The sequence below is a fragment of the Culicoides brevitarsis genome, unplaced genomic scaffold (genome assembly GCF_036172545.1).
Source record: "Culicoides brevitarsis isolate CSIRO-B50_1 unplaced genomic scaffold, AGI_CSIRO_Cbre_v1 contig_15, whole genome shotgun sequence".
In the NCBI taxonomy this organism is placed as follows: domain Eukaryota; kingdom Metazoa; phylum Arthropoda; class Insecta; order Diptera; family Ceratopogonidae; genus Culicoides; species Culicoides brevitarsis.
Window position 1 is genome coordinate 40,704 of NW_026973399.1, and position 11,429 is coordinate 52,132.

At 35.1% G+C, this 11,429-nt stretch overlaps 7 protein-coding genes across 7 annotated transcripts; 3 read left to right on the top strand and 4 right to left on the bottom strand.

The window, feature by feature from the left end:
* Window positions 1-439: 439 nt before the first annotated feature.
* LOC134836323 (uncharacterized) lies at window positions 440-7,302 on the bottom strand. The gene is made up of 2 exons (XM_063851541.1): window positions 6,860-7,302; window positions 440-896 (listed from the first exon to the last, which is right to left on the bottom strand). The coding sequence occupies exons 1-2, from the start codon at window positions 7,265-7,267 to the stop codon at window positions 480-482; spliced, it is 825 nt and encodes a 274-aa protein (XP_063707611.1). The 5' UTR covers window positions 7,268-7,302; the 3' UTR covers window positions 440-479.
* On the top strand, window positions 1,267-1,679 carry LOC134836339 (histone H4). The gene has a single exon (XM_063851558.1). The coding sequence runs from the start codon at window positions 1,308-1,310 to the stop codon at window positions 1,617-1,619; it is 312 nt and encodes a 103-aa protein (XP_063707628.1). The 5' UTR covers window positions 1,267-1,307; the 3' UTR covers window positions 1,620-1,679.
* Window positions 2,305-3,070, bottom strand: LOC134836336 (histone H1A-like). The gene has a single exon (XM_063851555.1). The coding sequence runs from the start codon at window positions 3,023-3,025 to the stop codon at window positions 2,378-2,380; it is 648 nt and encodes a 215-aa protein (XP_063707625.1). The 5' UTR covers window positions 3,026-3,070; the 3' UTR covers window positions 2,305-2,377.
* Window positions 4,827-5,274, bottom strand: LOC134836338 (histone H2B). The gene has a single exon (XM_063851557.1). The coding sequence runs from the start codon at window positions 5,251-5,253 to the stop codon at window positions 4,882-4,884; it is 372 nt and encodes a 123-aa protein (XP_063707627.1). The 5' UTR covers window positions 5,254-5,274; the 3' UTR covers window positions 4,827-4,881.
* LOC134836337 (histone H2A) lies at window positions 5,645-6,100 on the top strand. Its single transcript, XM_063851556.1, has one exon. It carries the CDS (start codon window positions 5,692-5,694, stop codon window positions 6,064-6,066), a length of 375 nt encoding a protein of 124 aa, XP_063707626.1. The 5' UTR covers window positions 5,645-5,691; the 3' UTR covers window positions 6,067-6,100.
* Window positions 7,303-7,643: 341 nt separating the features above from the next.
* LOC134836341 (histone H4) lies at window positions 7,644-8,053 on the top strand. Its single transcript, XM_063851559.1, has one exon. The coding sequence runs from the start codon at window positions 7,685-7,687 to the stop codon at window positions 7,994-7,996; it is 312 nt and encodes a 103-aa protein (XP_063707629.1). The 5' UTR covers window positions 7,644-7,684; the 3' UTR covers window positions 7,997-8,053.
* Window positions 8,054-8,115: 62 nt separating this feature from the next.
* On the bottom strand, window positions 8,116-10,277 carry LOC134836324 (glucose dehydrogenase [FAD, quinone]-like). Its single transcript, XM_063851542.1, has 5 exons — window positions 9,950-10,277; window positions 8,980-9,879; window positions 8,782-8,915; window positions 8,567-8,719; window positions 8,116-8,508 (listed from the first exon to the last, which is right to left on the bottom strand). The coding sequence occupies exons 1-5, from the start codon at window positions 10,275-10,277 to the stop codon at window positions 8,116-8,118; spliced, it is 1,908 nt and encodes a 635-aa protein (XP_063707612.1).
* Between the last annotated feature and the right edge of the window lie 1,152 nt (window positions 10,278-11,429).

Genomic DNA, 11,429 nt, shown 5'->3' on the forward strand with positions numbered 1-11,429 from the left:
TTATTATTTATTTGGCGAATGGTGATTACAACAAGAATATTAATTTAAATCATAATTTAATGGTTTCAACTATTCTTAGCGTAATATCACATCGGTTAGTTTTCGTATTCCATTAAATCTTCATCTGGACGAAATTATAAGATTATTGGTACGTTGCAATTTCGGTTTTACGTGACAAAAAATTTAAATGAATGAATATTTTTAGTTCAATTTAGTAGAAAAATTACGTAAATATTATAGAAAAAATTAAATTGATTAAACTCGTTTCATTTTTCAGGCAAAAAATGCATCAAAGTTCGCATACGTTTATGATTTGAGGTGAATTTTTTTTAACAAAAAATTAAAATTGAAAGAAGCAAATAAGAGATTGAAAATAATAATATTTAAATGGTTTGTTGATTTGTATTAACTTTTTCTTGATTGATTTGTTGGTCCTGAAAAGGACCGTTTGCAAAGTTTGTTGTCAAGATCGATGTAATTTAAGCACGTTCTCCACGGATACGACGAGCCAATTGGATGTCCTTTGGCATGATGGTGACACGTTTGGCATGGATAGCGCACAAGTTGGTGTCTTCGAACAAACCAACCAAGTAGGCTTCGCTAGCTTCTTGGAGAGCCAAGACGGCAGAGCTTTGGAAACGCAAGTCAGTCTTGAAATCTTGAGCGATCTCACGGACTAAACGTTGGAAAGGCAATTTGCGGATCAAGAGCTCAGTCGATTTTTGGTAACGACGGATCTCACGAAGAGCGACGGTACCGGGGCGATAACGATGAGGCTTCTTGACTCCACCGGTGGCTGGTGCGCTTTTGCGGGCAGCCTTGGTTGCCAATTGTTTGCGGGGAGCTTTTCCTCCAGTGGATTTACGGGCAGTTTGCTTGGTACGGGCCATTTTTTTTTAATCAAAGATTTGTAGTCTCGACTTGTTGAAACACAAAATAAGAATGAAGCGGAGACCGAACGTGCAGCTGTATTTATACGTATGATGAGCTCGTTCATACCAAGGGGTGGAGTTACGAGATACTTGGTGCGAGAATTGACCTCTTTTTTCAAAAAAGCTTCCCGGAAAATGAGTAAAATTGTAATTTTCTTCTGAAATTTGAAAAATTTAAAATTTATCTAAATAACAGTATGCATTTTTTGAGATTTGGATGAAAATTACCCGAGTTATTTGCAATTTTATGCATTTTCACGTTTCCCCCACTCCTTTTGAGTTTTGGTATATATACGAGTGCACATTCGGTGATCAGACATCAGTTTTCGTTTGTATTTCAACGAGTAAACGTCGTATTAACAAAACTAAAGAAAAATGACTGGCCGTGGTAAAGGAGGAAAGGGTCTCGGTAAAGGAGGCGCCAAACGTCATCGTAAAGTATTGCGTGATAACATCCAAGGTATCACCAAGCCCGCTATCCGTCGTCTTGCACGTCGTGGTGGTGTCAAGCGTATCTCTGGCTTGATCTACGAAGAAACTCGTGGAGTCTTGAAAGTTTTCTTGGAAAACGTCATCCGTGATGCCGTCACATACACTGAGCATGCCAAGCGTAAGACCGTCACAGCCATGGATGTCGTCTATGCTTTGAAACGCCAAGGCCGCACATTGTACGGTTTCGGAGGTTAAATAACTACATTTCACTGGACATCGCATACTACGAACAAACGGTCCTTTTCAGGACCAACAAAAATATCAAAAGAAAGTTAAAAACATTCAAACCAACATTTCTAAACTTATATTCTCTAATTATTTTATATTTTTTATGTACCATTTATTTCTAATTTAAATTATTCTATGTCGATTCTTAATTATTTATCATACAACAGACAAATTATCAAGTTTTATGAAATTCTCTATAAATTCGCATCATTCAAGCACGAAATCATTAATTTACTTTAATTCAAACAAATTTGACATCATAATTCATATTCATTTAAGTAGGAATGTTTAATTTAAGTAGGAAATTCAGCAACATATTACTAAAATGTGATTTCTCATTATTTTTTTCTTTTTCATAAATAATTGCTTTTCTTATTTGCGCAAATTTCCAATGATTTTTTGCGATTTTATATGAAAGAACTGATATGTGCAAAATTATCATGAAAGTCGATCATGTTGATCATAATTTGCCAATTTTATGAACTTATCTTTGTCCCAGAAAAGATTCTAAATTACCTAAACTTAATTTTTTGAGCTGTATTTGGAGCGGACTAAAAGGAAAACATACCTATATGATATTTTTAAAATAAATGATGATGAAAAATAAATGTTAGGTGCGGAATATTTGTTTGTTTTTCGTTAACTTTTTCTTAATTGTTTTGTTAGTCCTAAAAAGGACTGATTATTGAAAGTTGTTTCGTGTTAGAAACGGAACGCTGAAGAATTTACTTCTTTTTTGGTGCAGCTTTCTTGGCGGCAGGTTTCTTCGCTGCTGCTGGTTTCTTTGCTGCGGCCTTTTTGGGTGTCTTTGGCTTCTTTGCTGCTGCGGGTTTGGCTGCCTTTGGCTTTGTGGCCTTTTGTTTGGGTTTCACTGTGCCGGCTTTCTTGGCAGCTTTAGCTTTGACTGCCTTTTCTTTCTTTTCAGTGCTCTTCTTGGCAACGGGCTTCTTAGCAACCTTCTTTGTTGCTGGCTTCTTGGCGGCAGTTTTCTTCGCTGCGGGCTTCTTGGCAACTTTGGGTTTCTTCTCGACCTTCTCCTTGGCGGGCAATTTGAATGATCCAGAAGCTCCTTTTCCCTTAACTTGGACCAATTTGCCACTGAGAACGGCGCTCTTCAAGAATTTTCTGATGAATGGAGCCAATTTCTCGACATCGACCTTGTTGTTGGCGGCGATGTACTTCTTGATGGCAGACAAGGAAGATCCTTTGCGGTCTTTCAATTCCTTGACGGCAGCCAAAACCAATGTGGCAGTTGGTGCGTGAGTCGGCTTGGCCTTTGGCTTTTTGGGGCCAGCAGCGGCTTTGGGGGTCTTGGTCTTCTTGGCAGCTGGTGAGGCAGCAACGGGTGTGGGTTCGACAACAGCGTCAGACATCTTCGTTTAATGAGATTGCTTGATAAGCGAAAGTTTTCGATAAATTTTAAAAATATCAGTCGAGCGCCCTCTGTCTGCGAGTTATCTACATCGTTCCGTTTTGCCCGAGAAGTAAGTCGCATCGAAAGTGTTTCTCTACTTTGATGATTGTTCACGTAAAATTTTCGTGAACTCGTTTCTAAAATCGGGAAATTTTGATGAAATGTACATTTGATTGAAGAAAATTCTCAATTTGACTAATGGTAAAGAAAACAAAGTAACGGAAAAATACAGCCGTCATGAACCATCTACTTCAATTAAAACAAAAAACCAACATTTCGCCGACATGTTACTCTTGATTCACAAAAAATTTTCACTTATTCTTCTATTTTCACGAAAATAACATAAAATTAAAAAGGTTCTTCCTCTGTTTATAATACATTGAAATGTTCTAAAGCATGACGTTGCAGAGAAAATTCTAAAAAATATAATTTTTCTTAATAAATTTTAGTTTTTACAAGAAGGGTTTGTCGACTTTACCGCAGTTGTAGTTTGCTCTACGATCCACTTAAGTTTCGATTTTTACCCAATTTAAGAGATGTTTTCCTAATTTTTTTTGTAAAAATCTATTCTAATTACACACCTTTATTCCTCTAATCAATTGTTTTTAGAAACATATCTGGAAGTTTTAAGAAACCAACTCCTAAAGCTCTTTATCTTCTCAATACAAGACTCACTTTAAATGAAATGCATGTTCAACTTTCTGTCTTACAATTTATTATTGAGTCGAAAATTGGAAAAAATTTTGATTTTTTGTGATAAATTGGCTCTGGATGTCATTAAATCTGAAAAAATATTTTTTTTAAGACATTTTTACTAAAAATTAAGGAAAATGATCACTACTTGTAGAACTTTATGAACATTTTCCACCCATGATAGAATGGTCAGGTGAAGATCATAGGTGAGAATATGTAGATTTTTTTTTCAAATCCATTTGAAATCCATTTTTCTATGAAAGCTTCCAATCATGAAGACAAGACAACGAAAATATATTTAAAAAAATATATTTAAAATATGTAAAAACAAAATTTTTGATACTTTACAGCACAAGATATTTCTTTCTGAATAAACTCAAAAATGGAAGATCGTCCCATGGTTTAACTTAAATTCAAAATTCGAATCAATTTCATCATAATTCGAATATAAACAGCACATAACATAACATTAGATATATATTTTCAAAAAACAAGAAGTTGTGTCAAAAAAGAAACCTTAATCAGATATTGATTATTAAAAATAAATCACGAAAAAATTTCAAACTAGAATTTTTTATAAGTAAAATTTTACGTCGCTCCGAATGTAATATTAAAAAGTTATGTCCAAAATTTGAAATTTTTCTAATTATTTTTTTAAGCGATTTGTTATACGAAAAGCAAATATCATAATTTCAAATATAAAACTTTAAACTAAGAAAGTCCTTTGCCGAAAAAAATCAATCAATTTAGTCATAAAAAGTGATAAGGCAATTTTATAAAATTTTTCTTTTTGGATTCTAAAATGAAGATTCGATATTTTTTGCTCCATTTAAAACAACCATATTATTTATCTAAAAGTTCTGTTAATAATCACGAAAGAATCTTTTTTTTTTTTTTTTTTTTTTTTTTTGTGAGAACAACAAATTTTTAACACAGAAAAATGTTCTAAAGTCGAGTCAACGAAATCGAAAAATAAAAATTGAGAGCAATAAAAAATGGAAGGTATGTATGTATGATGTTAGTAAATTTGAAGGAAAATTTGATTTTTTGTTAACTTTCTTTTGATTTTTTTGTTGGTCCTGAAAAGGACCGATTGTTTCAGAACGAAAATCAGAGACGAATTTACTTGGAGCTGGTGTATTTGGTGACAGCCTTGGTTCCTTCAGAGACAGCGTGCTTGGCCAATTCTCCGGGCAACAACAATCTGACGGCAGTTTGGATCTCCCGAGATGTGATTGTCGAGCGTTTGTTGTAGTGAGCCAAGCGGCTGGCCTCAGCAGCGATACGTTCGAAGATATCGTTGACGAAGCTGTTCATGATGCTCATGGCCTTTGAAGAGACACCGGTATCGGGATGGACTTGTTTCAAGACCTTGTAGATGTAGATAGCATACGATTCCTTGCGGCGTTTGCGGTGCTTCTTGTCGCCCTTCGCGATGTTCTTTTGGGCCTTTCCTGCCTTCTTGGCGGCTTTTCCACTGGTTTTTGGTGCCATTGTTAGATGTTTCTTACTCGTAAGTCAAAAACGAAATGATGCTCGTTGTTGTTTGCGTCCCCTTTTTATACCATATTCGTTCGGACGCAGACGTAAGCAGATGTGCGTACATACCGAAATGGCGGGCACGGCGAAAAAATTACGGAAAAACGCAAATATCTCTCTCAAACATATCTAAATCATAAAAAATTGTATAAAAGTCTCGAGGAAGCCATCAACGAGCTTCATTTTGGTATAAAATTTGTAGTTTTTAATGAAAAATAATGGAAATATTCAAAGTTTTTAATAATTATTCGTTCGTAACTCCTCCCCTCTCCGTGTTCGTATGTGCTCGAAATTTTTCGTATAAAAAGGGAGACGTTCCGTATCCGTGCATCAGTTATTCGTAACATCTCGCTCTGTTTGCATCTAAACGAACAAAACAAAAAACTTTAAAAAATGTCTGGACGTGGTAAAGGAGGAAAAGTTAAGGCTAAGGCCAAGTCTCGCTCAAACCGTGCTGGATTACAATTCCCAGTCGGTCGTATTCACCGTCTTTTGCGCAAAGGCAACTATGCTGAGCGTGTTGGTGCCGGTGCTCCGGTTTACTTAGCTGCCGTCATGGAATACTTGGCCGCTGAAGTTTTGGAGTTGGCAGGAAACGCTGCTCGTGACAACAAGAAGACCCGTATCATCCCACGTCACTTGCAATTGGCCATCCGTAATGACGAAGAATTGAACAAATTGTTGTCCGGAGTCACAATCGCACAAGGTGGTGTCTTGCCCAACATCCAAGCTGTCTTGTTGCCCAAGAAGACCGAAAAATCATCATAAATTACTCGTCTCACGATCTCACACAAACGGTCCTTTTCAGGACCAACAAAAATATCAAAAGAAAGTTAAAAATCTATTCAAACCTACTTAGTTAGTAACAATTGCTATTATTAAATAATATCTATTTAACTCTTTCTACATCTCAACATCTTAGAAATATGTATGGCTTCATTATAAGGTATTTTTTTTAATTTTTTTAAATACGTCGATATTTAATTCGAATTTTCTGTAAAAATAATCAAAATATTTATTTAAATATTTTTTTCGATCTCGAACTCAATAGAATGTTAAATGACATCTATTAAACTACATTATTATTTATTTGGCGAATGGTGATTACAACAAGAATATTAATTTAAATCATAATTTAATGGTTTCAACTATTCTTAGCGTAATATCACATCGGTTAGTTTTCGTATTCCATTAAATCTTCATCTGGACGAAATTATAAGATTATTGGTACGTTGCAATTTCGGTTTTACGTGACAAAAAATTTAAATGAATGAATATTTTTAGTTCAATTTAGTAGAAAAATTACGTAAATATTATAGAAAAAATTAAATTGATTAAACTCGTTTCATTTTTCAGGCAAAAAATGCATCAAAGTTCGCATGCGTTAATGATTTGAGATGAATGAATGTTAACAAAAAATTAAAATTGAAAGAAGCAAATAAGAGATTGAAAATAATAATATTTAAATGGTTTGTTGATTTGTATTAACTTTTTCTTGATTGATTTGTTGGTCCTGAAAAGGACCGTTTGCAAAGTTTGTTGTCAAGATCGATGTAATTTAAGCACGTTCTCCACGGATACGACGAGCCAATTGGATGTCCTTTGGCATGATGGTGACACGTTTGGCATGGATAGCGCACAAGTTGGTGTCTTCGAACAAACCAACCAAGTAGGCTTCGCTAGCTTCTTGGAGAGCCAAGACGGCAGAGCTTTGGAAACGCAAGTCAGTCTTGAAATCTTGAGCGATCTCACGGACTAAACGTTGGAAAGGCAATTTGCGGATCAAGAGCTCAGTCGATTTTTGGTAACGACGGATCTCACGAAGAGCGACGGTACCGGGGCGATAACGATGAGGCTTCTTGACTCCACCGGTGGCTGGTGCGCTTTTGCGGGCAGCCTTGGTTGCCAATTGTTTGCGGGGAGCTTTTCCTCCAGTGGATTTACGGGCAGTTTGCTTGGTACGGGCCATTTTTTTTTAATCAAAGATTTGTAGTCTCGACTTGTTGAAACACAAAATAAGAATGAAGCGGAGACCGAACGTGCAGCTGTATTTATACGTATGATGAGCTCGTTCATACCAAGGGGTGGAGTTACGAGACACTTGGTGCGAGAATTGACCTCTTTTTTCAAAAAAGCTTCCCGGAAAATGAGTAAAATTGTAATTTTCTTCTGAAATTTGAAAAATTTAAAATTTATCTAAATAACAGTATGCATTTTTTGAGATTTGGATGAAAATTACCCGAGTTATTTGCAATTTTATGCATTTTCACGTTTCCCCCACTCCTTTTGAGTTTTGGTATATATACGAGTGCACATTCGGTGATCAGACATCAGTTTTCGTTTGTATTTCAACGAGTAAACGTCGTATTAACAAAACTAAAGAAAAATGACTGGCCGTGGTAAAGGAGGAAAGGGTCTCGGTAAAGGAGGCGCCAAACGTCATCGTAAAGTATTGCGTGATAACATCCAAGGTATCACCAAGCCCGCTATCCGTCGTCTTGCACGTCGTGGTGGTGTCAAGCGTATCTCTGGCTTGATCTACGAAGAAACTCGTGGAGTCTTGAAAGTTTTCTTGGAAAACGTCATCCGTGATGCCGTCACATACACTGAGCATGCCAAGCGTAAGACCGTCACAGCCATGGATGTCGTCTATGCTTTGAAACGCCAAGGCCGCACATTGTACGGTTTCGGAGGTTAAATAACTACATTTCACTGGACATCGCATACTACGAACAAACGGTCCTTTTCAGGACCAACAAAAATATCAAAAGAAAGTTATTTAAAACAAACTCATTTAATTCTTCGATGCATATCAGTTCATTTATTTCTTTTAAAAATATTTTCATGATTTATGAAGTTATCTTCTGTCAACCACTGATTTTTCACCATATCGGCAGCTTTTTCTCCAACCATAAAGACGACGGAATTTGTATGTGATGCTGGAATTATTGGAAAAATTGAGGCGTCGACGACTCTTAAACCATCTATTCCATGTACTTTGAGCTCATGATTTACAACAGAAGAGACATCAGATGCTGGCCCCATTTTACATGTTCCAGAGTGGTGATGAAGTGAAGATGCATAACTTCGAACAACACAAATCCAATATTCGTCAGAGTCAAAAACAAAACTTTCACAACCTGGGTGTATTTGGCGCCAAAAAGTTGAATTGTATTTTCTAAATGCACTGGATTCTCCAATTCTAATTGACTACAATTTCAAATAGTTAGGTAAGTTTAAACAAAAAGTGAAACTATTTAAAATGTACTTCTCTTATGCCTTCGATTAAAACAATGACGTCATCTTTGTTTTCAAACAAATTGAGATTAATTATAGGCCATTTAAAGGGATTTTTTGACTTTAACTTAATTCTTCCTCTGCTCTTTGGTTTGAGTAAAACTGGAACTAGTGAAAATGCCGGCTATTGAGATAATAATATGTGAAAAAAATAATTTCATGCAGTACAATGAATAAAAAAATTACCTTAGAAATAATATTCCTAAAATAAGTTTCATAAAAATCATTGGTTAATCCAGCAAGTTTACGTAACACTCCAAATGCGTCACCGTGAACCCCACCTGGACCCATAACAATTTCAATATCTGGCTGTTCTGGTTCTGAAATATATATTTTTATGGACAATAGTAGAAACTTAACTAGAAGAAAAATGAATTAACTCACCTATGAACGAAACATTAGTTTTTATAAATGCGACTCCTTCCGCTCCGCCGGGTAAGGTTAATGGACCTTCTCCCTTGAATAAATACTTAAATACATTGGTGGGATTTTGTGCTTCTTGTCCATCTAAGGTAATAGAAGCATTGACACGAAAAGTGAGAGCTGGCATACAAACGTGGTCTTGATGGTTAAACCCGACCATCATATCTTTTATCACAGGCACTCCAACTTCTTCCAAATTATCTCTAGGTCCAATGCCAGATAGCATTAGTAAATGTGGCGATCCAATAGCTCCTGCAGACAATATAATTTCTTTTGTAGCTCGAATTACATACTTTTTCTTATTTCGAACAAATTCTACTCCAACTGCTTTTAATGAAATCGAATCAATTAAAATTTTTGTGACCCAAGCCTTTTTTACGATATCCAAATTTGTTCGATTAGAAACAGACATGAGATATGCCTTAGCAGCACTACACCTTGCTCCATTAAGCATCGTAGCTTGTACCTTCGAAAAACCCAATTGTTCCTCTGCATTTGGATCGTTGATTTTGTAGCCCATTTGTAATCCAGCTTTCAAAAAGGGTTTTAATACTTTTGATGTAAACTTAGGATTCTCGATACTGACTGGACCGTTCACACCACGATAATTTTCGTTTATGTGTGAGTTTATTTTGGTATTTTCTAACTTTTTGAAATACGGCAAAACATCTTTGTAACTCCAACCAGGATTCCCTAGTTCTTCCCATGCATCATAATCACGTTTATTTCCTCGTGTATGAACTAGAAAGTTTATAACACTCGTTCCACCTATAGCGCGGCCTTGTGGCAAATTACAGACACCGTTTTCAAGTCGAAGACATTCACTTTCGTGTGGATACGACTTATATCCCCAATTGTAGCCTTTTGCACAAGAAAAAAAAACTGAAGATTAATTTTCATGTTTTTAGAACTTTTATTAGAATTCACATACCTGTTGTCTGCATCATTGCAGCAGATATTGGGATATCCGTTATTGGACTTTCTAATTTTCCCGCTTCTAGTAATAACACATTCCAATGATTGATTTCACTTAATCTGTTTGCCATCACTGATCCGCCAGATCCAGCTCCAACTATGATAAAATCATATTCCCGTTTCACATTTTGAACATCTCGAAGTTTCCGCGACGGCAGAACTGAGAAAATGTCTTCAAACACTGTCTCGAATAACTTCTGTTCGCTTGTGCATTGAGTAACAGATAATACTAATGCAGCTAATATCACTGGAAAGTTCCACTTTTTTCTCTTGTATGGTTGCATTCTTTTCCTTTTTTTTTTGCAAAATATCACATTTTTTTTTAACTTTCCTCAACTCTGCATCATATTAAATAATTTTGAATTGTTTTTGTCCACAAATGACGTCAATAGGATCACATTTAACGAACGGTGGCAAAATAAAGACTGTTTAAACACACGCTTACTCGCACTGATTGTTTAATTGTTACCTTTTTTGAAATTAACTGCTTACGAAAACTGTATTTTAAATTAATAGACGCACGTTAGTTATTAATTATTACACAGTTTTTGACTTTTTTGAACTAAGCAAGAGGTAAACAAAATTTACGTTTGACTGCGCCAAGACTGAAAAAGAAACTGTTGAAAATTACCTTACTTTTGCCAGTTTACTTGTAGTACATTCATTGTATACGCAATACTGTGTAACTTTAGTGCATCAATTTAACTGTCCTTCATGTTTTTATTTGTTTATTTTGTACGAGCTGTGTTGCACTTCCTTGACAAGTTCCAGTTTATAGAATGGTAACCAATTTGCAAGAACAGAAAACAGAAAAAGAAGCTGATGAACAATGAATTATATAAATTTGCCATTTAGTATCGACGTAAATCAATGATGGATGAAATTTTTAAAATATCATTGATTGTTTACTTCTCGAAAGAAAATATCTTTTTATTTGTTAAATTACTTCATTAAATGCGATTACTTTTTAGTTATACCTATCGTTATACTTATAAAATGCATTATCACAATATATAGAATTGTGCATGGTCAGTATGATGAAACTGATTTTCGATTTCTATGATATAAGAATTTAGACAAAAATATTTATTTATCGATAAATTATTGATAATATCGATAAACAAGATTTTGCTTATGAAAAAATATTTTGTCCTCCCTTTCACGATCGAATGACGCGTTTTGATTTCGTTAATTTTGTGATCGTTTTATCGGCATAGTTTTACAAATCAATTTACGAGAAATCTAAAAAGTCTAAAAAATTGATAACCACGTGACCTGAAACATAACCACAACTGTCATCCAATACCCAATCGTATTTTTTAATCAAAATAGTATTAAAGTTTCAATTTTAAAAATTAAGATCACACAAATCTTGTACAAGGTTAATATTTTTATCCATCAAAACAAAATAATTAAAGCTCAGAAAACTGTTATTG